At 44.2% G+C, this 23,132-nt stretch overlaps 1 protein-coding gene across 3 annotated transcripts in view; it reads right to left on the reverse strand.

Moving 5' to 3' along the window:
• arhgap24 (Rho GTPase activating protein 24) overlaps positions 1-23,132 on the reverse strand; it is a 1,044,996-nt gene that overhangs the window by 434,162 nt on the left and 587,702 nt on the right. For all 3 annotated transcript variants that reach the window (XM_038791764.1, XM_038791766.1, XM_038791765.1), the window contains exon 2: positions 6,562-6,761. In XM_038791764.1, coding sequence (XP_038647692.1) covers positions 6,562-6,761 — 200 coding nt within the window. The remainder of the gene's footprint in view (positions 1-6,561; positions 6,762-23,132) is intronic.

Consider the following 23,132-nt stretch of genomic DNA (forward strand, 5'->3'; position numbering starts at 1 on the left):
GTGCAAGAATTCTGTAAGATCACTTAACCACGACGAAGCACTGGGCAGAACCAGAGTCCTCCACTCAAGCAGAACTCGTCTTTGGGCTATCAGCTCCCTTCTGCAACACCGGAGAGTCCGAGACCCCAAAGATAGCCACCAAATGGTAAGGCTCCAATTTAATCCCAAGAATTCCTGACATGGTGCTGAAGAAGGAGACACAAAATCACACAAGTTTAGGGCAAGGCCAGTATATGTTCATGTGATTCGCCAGACCCCATGAACGATGCTTGCACCAACTTCTATCTCCGGACAAAACTCAATCATCCGTGCCCTGGTTAGATGTGCCCTACGTACCATCTTGAACTGAATGAAGCTGAACCTTTCACATGAGAAGGTGGAGTTGACTCTGTGTAAAGCTTCACTGGTCAGCTCTCAACAGTGGCCAATAGACTGGACCAGATGCCATACGATTTTTAAGTTTTAATGCGGTGCAGAAAGATCGATTCATTCCAGGAGTGCTCAGTAGGGCTCAGTTATTTTATAATCAAACCTTATTGAAACAAAACAAAATTTAAACTTTTACTTCAGCTCTAACTCTAACAGATTACATTTATCTTCTTAACCTTAACATACTTGTTCCCATTCAACAACACTGTAACCAAACATGCAGCTCTCATGCCACTTTCACAGACAGAAAAAGGCAACACTTGCCTTTATAAAGCAATTTTCCTTCTAGTGGGCACATGTGTTCAGAACACTTTTCCAAAGCATGCTTTGGTGGAAACTTTCATGATCTCTCTGGTAGATTTCCCCAGCCATCTGCCTCTAACTCTTCAAAACAGCATTTCTGAGCTCTCTGAGCTCTCACCAGCCTCTTAAACAACATTTCTGTTGGGTTTCCAGACTTGAACCTATCATCATTATCTTGGCTGATTTCTCACTCTTATTTATACAAAATAACAGAGCTATAGCATTCATACAACTAAACTTCTGTTGACGGACAAATAGATCATCAGACTCTGTGATGGGCTGATGGTTGGTTAAACAAGGATGTCTCAAATGACAATGGATCTTGAGAGGATCATCCTGGCTGAACTGAGGCTTCTGTGTATTCCCACTAACGATGTTAAGTCTGAATGGGACAAGGTAACTCAGGCTAAGAGTGTATCCCTCTGACCCTGCTGCTAGCAGTCTTTTCAATCAGTCTGTTCAACTCCTAAATTGTCTTCTACATCTGCACCCCACTTCTGGACCCAAGTTCCTAATATCTTCCGATCATGACACACCCTTCCCTCGAATGCTCCGCTACATCAACCTGATAGATCCTCGCATTGTGGTTTTCCCATCTGGAGTCCCGATGCTGTTTTACCCACCTCAGAACTCTTTATTTCTTTTGAAAACTGAAAGCGCACAATGATCGCACGCTGTGGCTCACAGTATGGGGTTTCTACCTCAAAGATCTGTGGACCAATCCAACTCAGGAGGGGACGCCATTTCCCCCTTTGCCACCATCTTCCAAAACATCTGCGCCATAAACTTTGTTGGACTTGGGCCCTCCAAGTCCTTCAGCAACCCAACCACCCTCAAATTCTGTCTTCTGGAACGATTTTCCAAATCGTCCACCCTGACTCTTAATTTCTTGTTTTCAGCTGCCACCTGCACTATCTCCACTTCCAAAGAGGTAATCTGGTCACTTTGCTTGACCAAGTCACCTCCACCTATTTAAGCTCCGCCCCCTGCACCTTAGCACTTTGTCCATTTTTGCCAAGGCTGCTCGAATCAGGCACATCGCCCTTTCAATCGCTCATTCATGATTCTCAGAAACTTCTCGCTGTAATTTCTGCAGTTTCTCCGCTAGGATGCCTGAGAGCATCTGACTGGTTAGTGGATGGTCACTGACGCTCCAGGGGCCTCCGCTATTTTTCTCCCAGACAGAACCAAGTTCGACGACGTTTCCTTGTTCTTCTGCTGCCTACTCTTATATTTATTGGGCATCCCTTTGTCATGGGAGTCTTAACCCATTTAACTAACCAAGCTCCAACCCAAACCTCCTCCACAAATTGGGTGAAAAGGGCTCAAATAAAAGTTGTCTCGCGGGAGCCACCTCCGATGCGACTGCTCTCCGATATGTCGCCACCAGAAATCCCGGAGGTCTGGAATTTTGACTCAGCAACAGTAAAGGAATGGCCTTATATTTCCAAGTCAGGATGGTGAGTGGCTTGGTAGGGAACTTCCAGGTGATGATGGTGTTCCCAGGCATCAACAATCTTTATCCTTCAAGATGGCAGGGATCGCGGGTTTGGAAAGTACTCTCTAAGGAGCCTTGGTGAGTTCCGCCAGTGCATTTTGAAGATGGTAAACACTGCTGCTACTGTTCATCAGTGATGGAGGGACTGAATGTTAAAAGTGATGGATGGGGTGTCATCCAAGCGGGCTGCTCTATCCTGGATGGTGTCAAGTTTTTGAATGTTGTTGGAACTGTACTTATCCAGGCAAGTGGAGAGCATTTAGTCACATTCCTGACTTGTGTCTTATAAATGGTGGAAAAGCACTGGGGAGTTAGGAGGTGAGTTGCTCACTGCAGAATTCCCCACCCCCGACCTGCTCTTGTAGCCACAGAATTTATGTAGTAAGTCCAGTTCCGTTTCTGGTCAATGGTAATCCCCAGTTGTAAACAACTAAGTCACTGAGAGTACTGAAGAATTTTTTTTCTCATGATGTAGGCAATGCTACCAAAACAGAATAGATTGCTAGAAAAGTTTTAGATTGGGAATACCATGATTTTCGCCAATGACAATGAAGGAATGGCACTATACACGTACTAATACATCAGGAAGCAAATGCAAGCATATTTACCACTGGTAAGATGCTTACATGAAGCAGGAACCTAGGAGCCCATGATATCCAAGGAAGGGAGGGTGTAATAACTTCACCATGGTCATTCTTCTATCCATAATCCCTTTATTAAAGTAACAAAAAGGACCGCTGACAACATTCCAGCCTGGGGATCTTTGGAGATGTTGGTGCAGGTTGAAACTGTGGGTTTAAACTCCCTCCATGCACCTTCTACTGGATGATCCTCCACCTGCTCAATAGGAGAATCCATATTGCATGATGCCCATGGGAGATCTATTGCCGAGTCCCCATTGTCTTTGTGGCTATCATAACGGGGGGGGGGGGGGGGGGGGGGGGGTGGAATAAATGCCAGCTTTGCCCTTGCTGAGTATTTCCAACATTTTTGATGGGATGTACCGGCTGTTCACGCCAGCGGGAAATTCCAATCCCATGCCATTGCATGGGTTTCCCAGCGATGAGGGGTGCTGTCGACAATGGCGGGACCTGTAGATCCTGCTGGCAGGCCGCCTCTGCCACCGCAAAACACGTGGCGGGACTGGTGGGAAAATCCCGCCCTTCGTGTATTTTGCAAATTTCAGATGAACCTTTTTGGCTTTTCTAAGAGCATCTCAAAATATGTGAGTTGTCACACTGTATAAAACTGAGTAAACCAGAGGATTACCTGTTGCAGAATAAAATGAATTGCTTTAAAAATGCATTGATCTTAATATTAAGGTTTCAACAAAGTTCAATATTAGTGATTTTGAATTAAGCCACTTCATCTCAGGAATGCAGTCGTAAGGAAGAAGCATCTTCATTATTACCCCCAAGGTTAGAAGCAAGGTTAACTGATATCTGCAACTTTGGGTGAATTAATGTGGAATAGGGTGACATTTAATGCTGTTGATGAATAAAGGAAAATATACAAAGTACAAAAGAGTTTTCTACGGTGATTTATGCCCCTGCTGAGATGTGGAAAATATTGTGCTTTCTTTTCAACAGTTAAGAGCCCTCAGGGATCCATCAGTTGCTTATAAAGTTCTTCACCTTGGAAATGTAACAAATTTAAACTTTTTTAAATAATCATGATTTGAATTTAAACATTCGACCTCTGAACAGAACGCAAGAACAAACCCGTAGAGTTGTGTACAACTTGGTTCACCAAAGTGAAACTTTAAATTAGCAGCAAATCCATAACGACAGTAGCGCATTATGCAACATCACAGTGCCATAACCTCAGTCTTTAAGCAAACGCTTACTATTCCCGCCCATCACAAATGACTAAAAAGGTAAAAATGATGGTGAAGGGGAATAGAACGTAAAATCAAAAACAATTAGCTACGGTCTGATGTCAATAAACTTAAAAATGGAGTACAGTACTCGCTGTGTACAAGCAGGGTGAGTGGGGGTCATGCTGCCAGAGCTGTGAGAGAGCTGCAAATTGTGGTCAAAACCATCCCAGCAGCGCGCAACACAGGACACAGGACGGAAACCTAAAATAAGGAACAATCCCATAAAAGAAGGGACAGTTGGTCACTCTGGCTGCAGCTGAAACCTCAAATGATGGAAATACACCCAAAGGAGCTCGCACACTTAGTTAACCTATGTGACACTCTAGTTACCGATTGGGCAGCCCACTTCTTTTTTTTTAGAAAATATTTTATTGAGGAATTTATAGTTTTAACATTTTAAACAGAGAGAGCCAACAGACGCAAACACTCCACAATAGCGCACCCAACTCCCCCATCCCTAAACCCTAACTACCCCCCTTCCCCCACTGATGGTCAATTTTCCTTGACGAAGTTGATGAGCGGCTGCCACCTTCGAGCGAACCCCTGTAGTAAACCCCCTAAGGCAAACTTAATTTTCTCTAGCCTAAGAAACCCTGCGACAGCCCACTTCTGAACAATTTTTTAAAATTGTTTTCATGGGATTTGGGTGTTGCTGACAAGGCCATCCCTAATTGCCCTTGAACTGAGGGGGGGGGGGGGGGGGGGGGTATTGGTCCCTTTGTCGCTGAGCACATTTGAGTAGATTGCGCATGTATTCAGTGGGCTTGTCTCCAATGAGCCTGAACAGTTGTTGAACATTCTGATTTGCCCATGTTGCACACCCATCCAAGTGCCCTTCCGACACGGAGTAGCACATGGGTCATGTCGGTGGTAGTGCGACTTGTCGTTCTGAGGGCCTTCAGCTTCTGTAGGTCTGGCTTCAGCCCAGTTATGGAGCCAAATATCGAGTCCAAGGTGCCTCATGTAAACCAATGCCACCTTTTCCTTCCTTTACGGTCCCAAATTTTCCATCATCCATCAGCACTCTATCCCAATGATTGGACTAAACTCAGGAATTCATTGTTGGTGGATTGATTTGAATATGCTTTTTTTTAGAAAGCTTTTTAAAAGCACTCATCTTATTTGCAGCATATTAGCTGTTATAATACTGCTTTCATTTTAATCATTGGAAACTGGCCCCTGCATCTATTTGCCAAGTGACTGAGTCACCTTTTCCCGTCTTACTGTTATTCCCTTAGTTATAGCCTTCTGCTTAAATTATATTATTTCAATGTTTAATTTCTGATTTCTTCTGATAATTTTTCAGCTTTGAAAATATGGACCCTTCAAGAGGTGGTGGCACAGTGATCCATGATAATACTCTGGGGAAATTTGAATTCAATAATAACCTGGAATTCAAAATCTAATGATGACCATGAAACCATTGTCGATTGTCATAAAAGCCCATCTCGTTCACTAATGTCCTTTAGGGAAGGAAATCTGCCGTCCTTACCTTGTCTGGTCTACGTGTGACTCCAAATCCATAGGTAAAGTTGCCAGATGACCATAGGCTGCTTTCCCCTTTCAGGGGGAGAGCTCACTGGTGGTGATGAGGGTCACCATACCTCAGGCGAGGGGCAAGGTTGAGAAGGTAGGCTTTCATCAATAACCTCAGCCAGTACGGGAAATGAACCTGTGCTGCTGGCTTCGCTCTCCATCATAAACCAGCTGTCTAGCCAACTGAGCTAACCAGATCCATAGCAATGTAGTTGACTCATAAATGCCCTCTGGAATGGCCTAGCAGGGATATAAGGGCTAGGCAATAAATGCTGGCCTAGCCAGTGACGCCCACATCTGATAAATTTTTAAAAGTCCACTGAACACATGCGCTATCAACTCACCAGATAGGATGTGTTCAGTTGCAAGAGGGACCCACCAATTAATACAATAATGATTCAATAGAAAATATTCCAATTTCTTTATAATTATTTCAGACACTTTCAACCAATTTTTAATTGTTTTCCCATTGGTTTTCCTTTATAGTCATCTATAATTCTTTGGATAAAATGACCAGTAACTTACACTCCCCAAAATCTTGGAAATGACACTCTAACAAACAGGAATTACTCCATGCGGTCTAGTAAATTTATACTTCGACTTGCACAGAGCTTCGCTTTTATCTTGGAACTAGAAATCATTGGCAATGAGCCCACAGCAATTCTCTGACAAAATTGTTTCAAACTTTTGACAGAAATGCGCAAGGAAAACAGTATGAAAAGCTTGGAGAACCAGTAAAAGAACAATAAATATAAAAAGAAATCTGCCACAGTCCCTCACAATCCTGTGAGATAACAGCTCACATAACAGCTTCATCAGCTCAAGTACACCACTGCTACTTATACATTAAATTCACATGAAAGTCTTTGAAAGATGCCTTAAATCACAGATTAACTTTTGGCACCAGCCTACTTACCAGTGGCCTGTTTTCATCTTCATCCTTATAGTAGTGAAGCTGGTCCCCCTTCAGCACAAACCACCGTGTGTGCCAAGTCTTGACAAAGCCTCCTTGCTTTCTCAGCCATCCACACTTAATGACATTTTGCCTGGCTCGGACAGACTGGGGGCTGTCCAAGGAGCCACTGTGCTCATCCATTATGAGACTAATAGATTTCCCTGGTAAAGAAAAAATACAGCAGTCAATAAGCAGAAAATAAGTAAGCATATATCACACTGACTTAAATACCAGACTTTTTCTAATAGATACACATCCTGATATCTTGCTGCAGACTAACCTACGTCTTTACAAGCCGTCTGGATCGGAGCTAACCCACATTTGAAGGATTATAGAGATAGCTCCCGCCAAGGAAAACAAACCATCAAAGGTCTCTTCAACTGCAGGAGAAGAATCCATTCCATGCTACATGATGAATGCCAATATTAAAAAATCAATACAGAATGATTTTGCTCTCTTTTGTATTCGTGTAATCTGCTATTCCCACTCAATGTAAACACTTGCTCACCAGTTTCTCCACAAATGTAACTGTCACATACTTCAAATAAAGCAAAGCATATCTCCATATCTATGAACATTTAAGTATGACAGACATTTACAGACGAGAGGAAGCTGAACTTGTTCTGCAATCCATAAAATATTTCACCAGGTTCTGAATCTGTTCGCACAGCAGCTGAGGATCACATGGTCAAACCAGTCCAAAAATGTGCAACTTCGTTACAAATCTATATATTGCTAAAAACACTTAATATTTAGGTTTCTGGTATGTTAACAGCAACTTGGTTCTTAGATAAAGCAAATGAGGGAACTGTTTGACTCAGATGATTTTTCTAGGCTTACCCAATTCAAGTGAAAGTCTTTTTTAATTGTTCATGGGATGAGAGCATTGCTGGCAGTTTTGCTCTTCCCTAATTGCCCTTGAGACGGTTATGCCAAGCCACCTTCATTAACTGCTATAGTCCATCTGGGGGAGTTAAATTGTTATCAAGTGTATTCCAGAATTTTGTCCCAACAACAGTGATGTATTTCCAAGTCTGGATGGTTTAGCTTGGTGGGGTTCCCATGCTGTCCTTGTCCTTCTGGTTAGTAGAGGTCACGGATTTCAAGGTTGCTGTCGAAGGAGCTGTAGTGGGTTTTATGCTGCCTCTTACAGACCTTATACACTGCTGCTACTGTGCATCAGTGATGGTGGGGGTGAATATTTAAGATGGTGAATGGGATGCCGATGGTAGAATTTGGTGAGAACTAAAAATCAGTTTCATACTGGCATGAAATTGCAGCGGAATCTTCATCTTCCAATGCTGCACGCCATGGTGGATCGGGATCATGCTGGAGGCCAGCAGGAAACAGATTTGCACCCCACCAATGGAATCCTCCCACCACTCCCGTATCGCCACGATGCCAGCGGGAAAACACATCGGTGCAAAATACGTCTGGATCAACGTGCCAGGTAAAAGTCAGGAATTACCTGTAGAATAGCTGGGGATGCCTCTGGAGATCAGGAGGGAGGCCACCAGTGACATTGGGCCTACAGAGATCACAGCAGTGGGTGGGAGAAGCATCTACCAGGTGGATCTTCTGGGTTCAGTGTCTTCACCTCAGAGCGTCCCTAGAGATAAATCTTCTTCCTGTAAGAGGTCCATCTTCTTTCTTCAATGGTGAGTCAATGATGTTGGGCGCCATTCCACCCATAAATGCAGTAGGCCATTTGGCCCTGGAAGCCTGCTCCAGCTTTCAATAAGATCATGGCTGATCAGGCTCTAGTCTCAGCTCCACTTTCCTGTCTGCCCCCCATAACCCATGACTCCTTGCCTAACAAAAATCAGTCCATCTCTAAAGACCCAGCCTCCATTGCATTCCACACCATGATCCTTTAAGAGAAAAACTTTCTCTTCATCTCTGACTTAAAAAGCAGGCCATTTAAAAAAAAAGAATATCCCTATGTCTACTAGTTTTAGTCAACCCCACAAGAGGAAACATTCTCCCTGTGTTCATTCTATCAAGTGCTCTCATTGATCTTACGTGCTTCAATATGATCACGGGAGGGATTCTCCGTTGTAATTCTGCCTCGCTACTGCCGCCAGTGAGGACGGGAAATTTGGCATTCTGCCAAATCTCCATTCATTACAGCAGGAATAGAGAATCCCACCGGCATGAAGGAACAGGGAATGAAAATCCATTTCTCATTCTTCTAAACTACACTGAGTATAGGCCTGATCTGTTTAATCTTTCTTCATGGGACAACCTCTTCATCCCAGGAATGATTCCAGTGAACCTTCTTTGAACTTCATCTCACACAATAACACTTTTTCTGTGAATAAGGGGTTCAAACCTGTTCACAGTACTCTTGCCAAGGCCCTGTAGAGCTATAGCCAAACTTTCCCACTTTTATATTCCGTTCCTTTTTTTCAATAAACGGCAATGTTTCAGTTGCCGTTGCTAATCACTTGCTGTACCTGCACACTAACGTTGGACTTCCAGATCACTCTGTACCACTGAGTTCTGCAATCTCTCTCCATTTAAATGGTGTACTGCTTTTCCATTCTCCTTACCAAAGTGAATATGTTCACATTTCCCCACCTTATACTCCATCTGTCAACTTTTTGCCCACTCACATAACCGATCTATATCGCTTTGCAGACTCTCTACCTCCACTTGACAACTTAACTTCCTGCCTATCTTGGTGTCATCGGCAAATTTAGCAACCATGCATTTGGTCCCTTCATCCAAGTCATTGAAGTAGATTGTAAACAGTTGAGGACCCAGCATGGATTCTTGTGGTACTACACTAGCTACAGCTTGTCAATTTGAAAAAGACCCATTTATCCATACTTTTTGTGAGCTAACCAATCATTTATCCAGGTCAATATGTTACCCCTACAGCTTGTGTAATAATGTGACTACATTATTCTTATGGGTGTGCTGATTAGGTTTCTGGTTACTGGTAATCCAGAATGGTGAAGGTGGGAGATTCAGAAATTAATGTCATTGAATGTCAAAGGGGATTGGTTAGATCCTCTTTTGTTGGTGATGGTTATTGTCTGGCACTTGAGTGATGTGAATATTTTTTGCCACTTATCAGTCCAAGCCTGAACGTTGTCCAAGGCTTGCTGTTTCAGTAAAGTTGTGAATGGTACTGAACATTGTGCATCATCAATGAACATGCCCATAGAACATTACAGCACAGTACAGGCCCTTCGGACCTCGATGTTGCGCCGACCTGTGAAACCACTCTAAAGCCCATCGACATTATTCCCTTATCATCCTTATCATCCATTTCTGATCTTACTGTGCAGGGAACATTACTAATGAAGCAGCTGAAGATGTTAGGCCCTGGACGCTACCATCAGCAACTCCTGCAACAATATCCTGTGTTTGAGATGACGGTCCTCTAACAGCCACAACTATCTCCCATTGTGCTGAGTATGGATTCAAACTCTGAAGAAATTTCCCCCGATTCTCATTGAATTCAATTTTGCTCGGACTCCTTGATACCAAATTTAGTCAAATGCTGTCTCGATGTCAAGAGCATTCACTCTCACTTAATGTCTTGAATTCAGTTCTTTTGAGTGTCTTTGAACTAACACCGAAGCGAGAATTGGATCCATATGTCCCTGGTGGAACAGAAACTGAGCATTGATGGCTCGGTTATTACTAAATATATGCCACTTGTTGGCACTCTCAATGACGCCTCCCATCTTTACTCATGGTTAAGAGGAGACTGATGGAATGGCAATTTTCCAATTTTAACATCGCCTGATTTTTGTGGAAAAAATGCATGTGATCCTGTGTTGTAGCTACATTGGTAAGCATTTAATAGAACAAAGAACAAAGAAAACAGCACAGGAACAGGCCCTTCGGCCCTCCCAGCTTGCGCCGATCCAGATCCTTTATCTAAACCTGTCTCCTATTTTCAAAGGTCTACTTCCCTCTGTTGCCGCCCGTTCATATACCTGTTTTGATGCCTCTTAAATGATGCTATCGTGCCCGCCTCTACCACCTCCGCTGGTAAAGCGTTCCAGGCACCCACCACCCTCTGCGTAAAAAACTTTCCACACACATCTCCCTTAAACTTTCCCCCTCTCACCTTTAAATCGTGACCCCTTGTAACTGACACCCCCACTCTTGGAAAAAGCTTGTTTGCTATCCACCCTGTCCATACCTCTCATAATTTTGTATACCTCAATCATGTCCCCCCTCAACCTCCGTCTTTCCAACGAAAACAATCCTAATCTACTCAACCTTTTTTCATAGCTAGCACCCTCCATACCAGGCAACATCCTGGTGAACCTCCTCTGCACCCTCTCCAAAGCATCCACATCCTTCTGGTAATGTGGCGACCAGAACTGCACGTAGTATTCCAAATGTGGCCTAACCAAAGTCCTATACAACTGTAACATGACCTGCCTACTCTTGTACTCAATGTTTACATATACCTACTGCTGCTCCTATCATGCTCCCACATCTCATCGAACTAAGGCTTGATAATTGCAGAGTGAGGAATATGTCAGGCCATGAGATTACAGATTGTGGTTCCATACGATACTGCTGTTGCTGATTCCACAGCATGACATGGGATAGAAAAAAAAGATGCTCATTTGAATAATAGAAATAAACTTGAAGGACACTAGTGAACTAGATGGGTTATAACAACAATTCAACAGTTTCCTGATCATCATTATAATAGCTTAATAAATTAGTTCCGTTTAATTTCTTGCAGATGCTATGGTGGGGTTTGAATTTACAGCCCGGAAACCACCCCTCAGCCCCAACCTCACCGACCCCCACTACCTATCATAGCAAATTTACCCACGGGTGGATGCAAACTATTGACCACCAGTTGGATCTTCCAGTCCCTTTGAAGTCAATGGGCTTTCCCGCCTGCCCTGCCATGGGGAACCCACGGCGAGGGGCCAAATTCAACGGGGCTGGAAGATCCTGCTGAAGGGTGGGGCTTGAAAATCCCCTGTATGTTTCTAGAGCTTTTGGTTGCTGGATTACTAGCCAAGTAACATTACCATTAAGCTACTGCCCTCTTAATTCAAAGCAGTTTGACATCAGAGATTTTTACCACATGCAATATTTACAATCAAAGTTATTAGAAATAAGTATGGCAATTATTTTATTATTGTTTAAATTAGCATTCTTTTCAATTTTTCATATCAGATTCCAAAATTACTATCTACCTAATGTTCAAAAAGGCAGGGCAGGTATCCACAAAGGCCATGCATTTTTCTCTAAAAATTCTTTTTGCCCAATCTCCCCTCCCGTTCCTCAATTTTAGGATCACAATTAGCGGAAAACACTGTGTACTTTGCTCTTCCACCTGAAAGAAAGGTTGGGACAATCTGGAACTTCCTCGGTGACTCGCAGTTGGTCAAAAGGAATTGACTTTCTATGAGTTGAAACTTAGCCTCCAATGCTGTTCTGTTACCCCGTTCCAGTGTGCTCCACCCCATCTGGATAAACAATTCACAAAATCCATCAACTGAAGGCGATGGCATGAGAAATTCCATCCTCAACTTGAAGTTGCAATTGTGTTCCTCGGACAACAGCCCTGCGCTTTAACACTTTCGCCCTGTTCCGACTCTTCTCTATTTCTGTTTCTTACAGATGCATAAACATAACTTCAAATAATTTGGGTGGCACGGGGGTGCAGTGGTTAGCACTGCTGCCTCACAGCACCCATGATCCAGGTTCAATCCCCGTCCCGGGTCAATGTCCGTGTGGAGTTTGTACATTCCCACTGTTTCTGCGTGGGTCTCATCCCCACAACCCAAAGATGTGCAGGGTAGGTGGATTGGCCACGCCAAATTGCCTCTTAATTGGAAAAAATAATTGGGTATTCTAAATTTATTTTAAAAATTACTTCAAATAATTCAAATACTTCAGTTTCATTCATTAGGAAAATGTGTCACATCAAAAATATAATAAAGCAGGTTGTTTTATTATGGTTTTCTGTAAATTCGCCAGTCAGATTTTACTTTAAACTTAGGTTAAAGTTATCATTGAAATTGGTGAATACAGTGTGATGATGTGCCTATGGGCTATATCATAATTGGATGCTATGCGACCTCCAACCAGCAGGTGGCGGTACAGTCACACCATGCGGTCTGTAGTCCAAGGTCATATGATCTGTGACTCGGATATAAAGGGAGATACATCCAGCCATCTTCAGACGAAGATTGACAGGATAATAAGACGTACATGTGAATGGTCAATGCGAGGTGCAAGTTCCAGAGTAGTTAGCAGACTCCATGATAACGTGCTCTATAACAGATTGCTATCTTACCACACGAGACTCAATAAAAGATTCTGGTTTGGACAAGTCGAAGTGTTTGGTCAGTTCCTTCGTGAAGTACAAAGGACCAAACACAACATACAGGAATGTCCTTCTCCTATCCTGCAACTACCCCACAATTTTTATAAAGAGATGGACAATACATTAATATTACAAAATTTGTTGTTGCACCGGTTGAAGGCAGTCAAAAGTTCCAAAACAATTGATGACTGACATTGTTAAAGACCAGAATAACAACTCCTTGAGGTTTCATCACCAATGCCACATTAACCCAACTTACATATTCCATCTTCAAAGTATAATAGTGTGATACCAACTGAGAGTTTGAAATATTGTCATATTGTGTTACTCTATCAGCAAAATTCTGGAACATGGAACAACACATTTCCCCGGACAATGATGTTTCACACAAATTCAGAACGATCTGTCTGGCATAATATGGGTAAAAGTTGCACCCATTTCCAACCCGTAATGGTCACTAAATCTCGTGAGAGGCCAAAAATGGGATTTGCTCCCGTTTCAGAAAACAATCTTCCCAGTCCCTTCCCGATGACACAATCAGGTTCATGCCCAGGAAGGGCACATCTGAATTCATTATAATACACTTACCGTTATAATGTTGCATCTTCAGCCCTCATTGAATCTTCCCACCTACCAGGCGTGACATCAGGTCAGCATGTGAATTGCTACTGCTTTTGAGGAAGAGGAACCAGCCACCATGACCCCTGAGAGGGAGGAAGGAGTGAGCACAACTGTCTCCATCCAGCACCAGGGAATCCAAGGGGACAGCGGCCAACAGCTCAGGAGGGGAGGAGAGGAGGGGTGGGTTTCACGGGTGTCTGGGGATGGTGGGGTAGGGGGCGGTCATGGGTGATTGGGGCGGGGAGTTGCGGTGGTTGGGGAAACATACAATAACTGCCAAAACTCTTCAGAATATAGAAAGTCAGAGAGATTTGGGCGTACAGGTCCACAGATTTTTGAAAGTGGCAACACAAATGGACAAGGTAGTGAAGAAAGCATATGGAATGCTTGCCTTCATTGGACGGGGCATCGAGTATAAAAACTGGCAAGTCATGCTACAGTTGGAAAGAACCTTGGTAAGGCCGCACTTAGAATGTTGAGCACAATTCTGGTCGCTGCATTACCAGAAGGATGTAGAGGCTTTGGAGGGGGTGCAGAGGAGGTTTTTGCCTGGTCTGGAGGGTGTTAGCTGAATAGACTTGGACTATTTTCATTAGAACAATGGAGGTTGAGGGATGACCCGACAGAGATCTACAAGATTATTAGAGGCATGGATAGACTGTATGGGCATTCACTCTTTCCCAGGGTGGAGGAGTCGGTCACCAGGGGGCATGGGTTTAAGGTCCGTGGGGCAAAGTTTAGAGGAGATGTGCGAGGCAGGTTTTTTACACAGCAGGTGGCGAGTGCCTAGAACGTGTTGCCAAGGGAGGTTGTGGAAGCAGATACATTAATGGCATTGAAAATACGTCTTGACAAATACATGGTGTAAAAGGATACGGCACTAGGAAGTGCTGAGAGTTTTGGCCAAGGGTGGTATCATGACCGGTACAGGCTTGGAGGACTGATGGGCCTGCTCCTGTGCTGTATTGTTCTTTGTTCTTTGGTGTTGTGATTGGTGTGCGTAGCCCTGAAGTCTGCTGTCTGTTATTTAAAAGTTCTTAGGGGGCTGTGTTAGTCTGCTGCCTGTGGTATGGGGCTATGGGCCTACTGTAGCTGCCGGTCACATGGATTCAGGTGTTATCAGAGTCAGGGAGCAGTGCCTAATGGGCTGGGTGAATGAGATCCCAAAAGAGAAGGCCACATGGTGCCCAGCCTTCGGGGCGTGGCACAAACTTTGGAGTGGTTGGCCAGCAGCCTTAAGTACAGATGCATGACAGCAATAAGATCTCAGAATGAGGCAGCCAGAGATGGAAGGGCTGACAATTAGAGTGACTATTAGCTTTACCTTACCCTGAAACAGAAAGCAATTGTACCCTCTAACATTCCTGAGATTCAAGCTTGTCAAACTAATTGGCCTTCAAGAGTTAACCCTTAAAAATGCCAACTGCCAACAGTCTCAGAGGAATGTGATTAAAATCCAGGGTTGTGGATGATATTCTCCTGCAGGAACACAAATGGGGATAATGTGAGTGGGACGCAGGGCGGATCAGAGGTCGATGACACCTGGCATGTGTGGGTACTGCGCCAAAGCAAGGAGGGGTCCTGATGAAGAGAGCCGGGATGGTTTGAAGATGCTGGTGGAAGGTCGGGTGCTGGAGCCCTGCGAGGCAGTAGTATGTGTGATCAAGGTGACATTGCAGGGGATGTGGGAAGGGTGGAGCTCAGAGAGCAGACACAGAGCTCTTATCCTGGCTGATCGGGGTAGGTCATTCATCTTTCTTCTGTGTTGCACACCTGTCCAGTTGATCAGGCTGTTGGAACTGACCAGTGCTGCCATCGTCTCCCAGGTGGGATTCGTCAGGTTGCTGGAGTGCCTCCTGCCAGTTCGAGGATACATTGTCTCTCATCCACGGCACCTAGCAAGCGGCTGAGGGCCCCCTCTGTAAATCTAGGAGCTGGTTTCCTAGCTGCCATTCTCCAGAGAGCAAATACTGAGGAACGGTTTCAATAAAGCTTTATTGAAATACTCAGATGAGCCCCAGGGCAGCCGAATCAGATGCTTCGTACCTGAAATGCGCCGTTTTTCACGAGGGGAAAAAAATCTTCTAAATGCCTGAAAATTGGGCACTGGAAATGTCACTGTGTAAATTTTTTGGAAAATTCCGCTCAAAGGGAACCTGATCACTTCACTGGCAGGGGGCGGGGAAGATCTCAAACCGAGATTTCGCTGATGCAAATCCCATTTTGGCCCTCTTGTGAAATTTAGCAACCATAACGGAATTTGCACCCTTGCCGAACAGGACTGCTAGATCTCGCCCAAAGTATCTGAATCAGATATTGGATACCATGAATATGTTAATGACAACTTAATTCCTGTTGCAGGTCCAATCTTCAAAACTATTCAGGGAAGACCGTGGCGCATGTAATGCCTACCTCGCTCAGGGTTCTTCCATACAAAAAAATCTGTTTAAAATACATTTCTCCTGAAACTAAATGCCCCAACCACATACAAAACTTGCTGCACCCTCTCACTCCCAGATTTGTCAGAGGGCCACTGCTGGCAACGCAGTATGCACTGATTGACATTTGCCATTTGGTGCATAACCTCTGCAACCAGCCTCCATATAGCTCACCCTAGCTATGTTGGTGAGGAACGAGGGATAATGTCTAACAATTCTCAGGCTCACGTCCGTTAGATAGTGGTGAGTCTGAACAAAAAGTCATGGACAGACAAACATTTCCCCAATTTATGTGAGCACATGTTATAAAAAAAATGAAAGACAAACCTTTGGCGTGGTGAAACCGCTTCAAAAATTCACAAAAAAGCACCTCAAGACAGCAGACATTTCTGAAATAAACCATGCAGAAGATAATTGCTTCTGGCATGCATTTATCTTCAATGGTCACACAAAATGGGTGACCACATATCGCAGCCTGTTTTGCACTCCAACTCATTTTCTTTTCCATTGACTTTGAACTATGACGTATTTATACCATAATATGGCAGTCTCACCAATACCACTGCCATTTTCTGATTAAAAACTGTGATTTGCTGATTGAAATCAGGCACCCACTGGGCTTTTTTCCCACATTTTATCTAGAACTACAGATGTGCAGTTGGTTGGCAATAGTCAGCTTTTTTTCTCAGTGTATTTCGGTACATGCGACATTAAGGCACATCTGTCGCATCCGCTTAATCTTCCTATTCTCCTGGCTCTCATAATTTACTGATCACAGCACAGTCAACAAACTTCTTGTTAAAAAATGGAATTAGATTCATATTGCACCTTATTATGTCTCCAGAGAATACCCCAAATAACTTCACATAGATAAAAGTGCAGCACTTTTGTTTTCTAAAACTAGATTAAAGATAGAACATCGAACAGTACAGCACAGTACAGGCCCTTCAGCCCACAATGTTGTGCTGACCATTTATCCTAATCTAATAGAACATTATTCTAGATTTACAATAATCTCATTCTGCTCCCTTGAGACAGAATCTAAATGTTCACTTTACTAATGGCTTCTATAATTAAAAATGTTATCTGAAATATTATTTTTAAAAATATTTTTATTCGCCTCCTTTTTCACATTCTCTCCCAAATTTACAGCCAACAATAAACAATAATCAGTAACAAATGCAATGTCAATCCCCATATCAATAAAAGCAATCCCATTCTCCCACCAAACCCCCAAACATTAGTCCGCATGTTAACATAAACAAATGACGAAAAGGAATTTGGGATCACCCATAGTCACCATTAACACATACAGTCCCCCCAACCCTCCACGCACCCCCCTAATGTTCGATGTAATCCAATTCTTGAAAGTGCATAATGAATAATGCCCATGAATTGTAGAACACCTCCATCCTTCCCCTCAATTCAAATTTGCCCTTCTCAAGAGTCAAGAATTCCAGCAGGTCCCCCCGCCACGCAGAGCACAGGGTGGAGGGGTTGATCTCCATCCTAACAGGATCCGCCTTTGGGTGATCAACAAGGCGAAGGCTACAAGAAGAGCAGAGGTCCCAGAACAGATCCCTGTGGGACACCACTGCTCACCAACCTCCAGGCGGAATACTTTCCATCCACTACCGCTCACTGTCTTCTTTTAGTCAGCTAATTCTGTATCCAGACAGCCAAATTTCCCTGTATCCCATGCCCCCTAACTTTCTCAATGAGCCTGCTATGGGGAACCTTATCAAATGTCTTACTGAAATCCATATACACCACATCCACTGCCCGACCTTCATCAATGTGTCTCGTCACATCCTCAAAGAATTCAATGAGGTTTGTAAGGCATGACCTGCCCCTCACAAAGCCATGCTGACTATCTTTAATCAAACTATGTTTTTCTAAATAATCATAAATCTTATCAAAATCCTTTCCAGTATTTTGCTCACCATAGATGTGAGACTGATGGGTCTGTAATTCCCAGGGATTTCCCTATTCCCTTTCTTGAACAGGGGAACAAAATTCACCTCCCTCCAATCATTTGGTACTACTCCAGTGAAGAGTGAGGACGCAACGATTATCAGCAATGGCGCAGAAATCCCCTCCCTCGCTTCCCGTAGTAACCTTGGGTACATCCCGTCTGGCCCAGGGGACTTATCTATCCCAATGCTTTTCAAAATTTCCAGCACACCCTCCTTCTCAATATCAACCTGTTCGGGCGTATTAACCAGGTTCACACAGTCCTCATGAGCAACAAGGCCCCTCTCTCCAGTGAATACTGAAGCAAAATATTCATTTAGGACCTCCCCTACCTCTTCAGACTATAGGCACAAGTTCCTTCCACTATCCCTGATCAGCCCTACTCTCACTCTGATCATCCTCTTATTTCTCACATAAGTGTAGATTGCTTTGGGGTTTTCTCTAATCCTTGCCGCCAGGGATTTTTAATCCCCCTCCGAGATCTCCTAAATCCATTTTTGAGTCCCTTCCTGGCTACCTTGTAACCATCTAGAGCCATCAAGATCCTTGCTTCCTCAACCTAGCTTCCTTCTTCCTCTTGACTAGAAGCTCCACTTCTCTTGCCATCCAAGGCTCCTTCACCTTACCATTCCTTCCTGTCTCTGTGGGACAAAACAATCCAGCACTGACAGCAGGTGCTCCTTAAACAACCTCCACATTACTGATGTGCATTTCCCTGAGAACAACTGTTCCCAATTTATGCTCCTCAGCTCCTGTCTAACAGCAGTATAATTTCACTTTCTCCAATTAAATACCTTCCTTTATTGTCTGTTCCTATCCGTCTCCATGACCACGGTAAAGGTCAAGGAGTTGTGGTCACTGTCACCAAAAATGCCCTCCTGGCAGACATCTGGCACCTAGCCTGGTTTGTTGCCAAGCACCAAATCCAATATGGCCTCCCCCCTAGTCGGTCTATCTACATATTGAGTCATGAATCCTTCCTGTACACACCGGACAAATCTGCTCCATCCAAACCATTTGCACTAAGGAGGTTCCAGTCAGTATTAGGGAAGTTGAAGTCACCCATGACAACAACTCTGTTACTTCTGCATCTTTCCAACATCTGCCTCCAATCTGTTCCTCCATCTCTCTGCTACTATGGGGGTCTATAGAAAACTCCCAATAAAGTGACTGATCCTTTCTTGTTTCTGGCTTCCACCCATACTGACTCAGTAGACAAACCCTCCTCAACTACCTCCTTTTCTGCAGCTGTGATGCACTCTCTAATTAACAGTGCCATTCCCCCTTCTCTTTTACCTCCCTCCCTATTCTTCTTAAAACATCTAACCCCTGGAACATATAACAACCATTCCTGCCCCTGTGAAATCCATGCCCTTGTAATGGCCACAACATCGTAGTTCCAAGTACTGATCCATGCTCTAAGTTCATCTCCCTTATTCCGGACACTCCTTGCATTGAAACAGACACACTTTAACCCATCCCACTGAGTGAAGCTTTGCCCTTTCAACGGTCTATCCTTCCTCACAGACTTGCTGCATACTATTTCTGCCTGTTCAACAGCTACCCTATCCTCTGATCCGAAACTCTGGTTCCCATCCCCCTGCCAAACTAGTTTAAACCATGCCGAAGAGCTCTTGCAAACCTCCCACCCAGGATATTGGTGCTCCTCCAGTTTAGGTGCAACACGTCCTTCATGTACAGGTACCACCTACCCCAGAAGGTATCCCAATGATCTATATATCTGAAGACGTCTCTCCTGCACCAGCCCTGTAGCCACGTGTTCAGCTGCACTCGCTCTCTGTTCCTTGCCTCACTTGCACGTGGCACCAGTAGCAATCCTGAGGTTTCTACTCTGCTTGTCCTGTTCTTTAGCTTCCAACCAAACCCCCTAAAATCAATTTTTAGATCCTCATCCCTTTTCTTAGCTATGTTGTTGGTGCCTATGTGCATCACAACTTCTGGTTGCTCCCCCTCCCCCTTAAGAATCCTGTAGACTCGATCCGAGACATCCCTGACCCTGGCACCCGGGAGGCAACATACCTTCCGGGAATCTTGTCCGCAACCACAGAATCTCCTATCCATTCCCCTAACTATTAAGTCTCCTATCAATATCGTTTTTCTATTCTCCTCCTTCCCTTCTGAGCCACAGAGCCAGGCTCAGTGCCAGAGACACATGCCACCAGGATCTAACTAGAGACATTACCAACTTTCTTAAGTTCCCTGGTGTGCCATCCATCTGGGCTAGTCCTTTTAGTGCCTTTAACTGGTTATTAGTTATAAATTCGAGCTTAATATTGTTAATGTTTCTTAAACTCTCCCTGGAAATCCTACCATTTTATTGGAAAGTTGCTCCATGACTTCCTTCCTGAACACTAACTCAAAGAAGCGATTTAGGATTTTCTCTCTTTCCCTTGGTGAATGAGCGCATACACTTCTTTCCTTCCAGTGATTCCAGTTCCAATCGAGTTGAAATGGGCATGGGACAACAATACAAAACAATGCACTCTGATCCCAGCAGAAGAGAGAATATGAAATGAAAATCGCTATTGTCACAAGTAGATTTCAAATGAAGTTTCTGTGAAAAGCCCCGGTCGCCACATTCCAGCGCCTGTTCGGGGAGGCTGGAATGAACCTGCGCTGCTTGGCCTGCTTAGTCTGCTTTAAAAGCCAGCTCTTTAACTCTGTGCTAAACCAGCCCCTAATATCAGAGACATTAATGTACAACATGGTGGATAGAAAGTGGTCTTTCTGGTCAACTTCAATCTTCTGTGGCACTGGAGTTAAGCATTGGAAACAGGTGAAATGTAGCACTGAGGTTCCCAGTTTCCTCCAAATCTCTGTACACCCACCTCATTGTGCAGATTCACAGAGAAACAAAGAGGTGAATACAAAGCTGTACGGGTAATTTAGGCACAGATATTTAATGAGGCTTAATGGTACAAGCACCTTGTTGTACAACTTAGTGATCAGGACAAAAGGCATTCAGACCCCTCATCAGCAAAAAATCTTTCTATTCTGAATAAGTCACCCAAGAGAAATGCTCCATTGTATATGTCATTGATCCAAGTTTATTAGTCTCTTTTAAACATAAGAGTGAACCTTATGTGCCTTCAGGTAGTTTGGAACACAGTTGTGGTGTTGGCTGGTAAAGTGGAGATGTGTTTTAATTTGTCTCTTTAACAGTACTGGCATGTATTTCACATGGCAACTGGCCCAAACAGGGTCAATTGGGAACTCAAAAGTTCAGTTAGTTGATGTGGGAATTATTTTTTCAATGGTTTATAGAGTTTTCACTCGAGCTGAGAATAATCTTACAAGTAGTGACTGGCTTTCTTTTTAAACTGCAGCCTCGGTTCACAGCTGGGGCGAGGCCCTTATCCATTCACCCATGTGACGTGGGGTTGAATGGGGCCTATACCAGTGCTTTTCAAACTTTTTTACCCGGGACCTATTTTTAACAACTGGATATCCTTTGGGACCCACACTGGCCAACCTTTGTGACGCACGCTGGCCGGCCATCGCGACCCACCACTTTCACTTACCTTTAATATGACAGGTGAGCCTGCTCGGTCATCAGGATCTCATTTCATAGAATCATAGAATTCCTGCAGTGCAGAACAACGCTATTCATCCCAATGAGTCTGTACCACCCTCTGAAAGAACACCCTAGCTGGGCCCAATCCCCTATCTTATTCATGTAACCCCATCGAGGCGCAATTTAGCATGGCTAGTCCATCTTTGGACTGTGGGAGGAAACCAGAGCACCCAGAGGAAACCCACACAGACATGGGAAGAATATGCAAACTCCACTTTGTTGTTCAATGTTAGATTTCTGATAATGACTTCAGCTAATGATTTAAGATGTCACGGCATCCGTTGAAAAAAAATCAAGAGATTGTCCTCGAACCCGTCATATTTAGTCTTCAAATGTCTTTGAACCTTTGAGGGTTAAAACTTTAATTTGCTAGTGCTTCGCTGCATATGAACTTTGAATTCCAACTTGTAGTGGCACAATTAATAAACCCACACTTCAAGTAATCATCTTTATGCTGCTTTGTTCCAGTTTTCAGCTTCTTCTTCATGGGTTGTTCACCAGAGGCCCTGGGAGTTCACACCAGCCCTGCTGGCAGCTACAAAATGGAGGAGTCTCTCACACCCAGAACACATGATGTCAGCTTACTTGAGCTTCTCCAGGCAGGAAGACTCTAGCGATTTTTTGAAAAATCATCTGGTTCTGGGTTAGCGCGCTGACATCAGGAGGAGGCGTTCTTCCTCGTTGGGCTCAGGGCCTGTGCACTGCTGAGGCGGCACGCATGCGCGGAATGGCCAGCATTCTAAAACCCGGTCCCGGCCGGCATCTTCAATACCAATCGTTCCATTGGGCACTACTTTGCACAATCGGGAACGCCGCAGCGCGTGGGCCCGTAATCGGGACCGCCGCGACACATAGTCCGCGACTCTTCTGACACCCGCCCGCGACCCACCCGGGGGTCGCAACCCTGGGTCTATGACCGGCCTATGCTGATGGGATAAAATTCCCCCTCTCTGCTGAAATCAGTTTGGACAGCCTCAACCCAAATCTTTGCAGACACAAGTAAAAACTGACAATAATTAAACGCAAAGCACTCAGACAGGATACAAACATAATGTTGAAAGCAGAAATATTTCTGAGATTCGAGAACGAATTAAAGATTAATCACCAGGATCTGGTCTAAGCAACGTACAGGAAGAATTTTTAAATACAGTGGATTTTTAAAAATTGCTTTTTTCCTAATTTTCTTTGAATATTTCTCCTTACTGGATGTGGGGAGAAGGGCTGTTAGTTTTATATTAGTAATCATTCAATCGAATAGCATAGGACTGTATCTCACCCTCCCCCGCTGATGTGTTTGAAGTCAGGGAGGCATGTTCAATTCTGTGGGTGTGGGCGGTCTGACAGCTGCTTACCCACCCACCCCTGCCCTCTCAGCAATTGTACCAGTGATGGAGATGGTGTGCAGTAGTAGGCCAATTAAGCCCCTTCAGTGTGTAATCAATGCCAACTTAAGGCCTTCAGCCCGCTGCTGTCAGCACTTAACCAGCAGTGGGAGAGACCCATGCCAAGCAGGCAGCCCAGCAGACTTTCCTACATGGATTGGTAGTGGGTAGGAGTTAACTCCTTAACTGGTCCTCTGGGC

Source organism: Scyliorhinus canicula, chromosome 3 (assembly GCF_902713615.1).
Source record: "Scyliorhinus canicula chromosome 3, sScyCan1.1, whole genome shotgun sequence".
NCBI classification, from domain to species: Eukaryota; Metazoa; Chordata; class Chondrichthyes; order Carcharhiniformes; family Scyliorhinidae; genus Scyliorhinus; species Scyliorhinus canicula.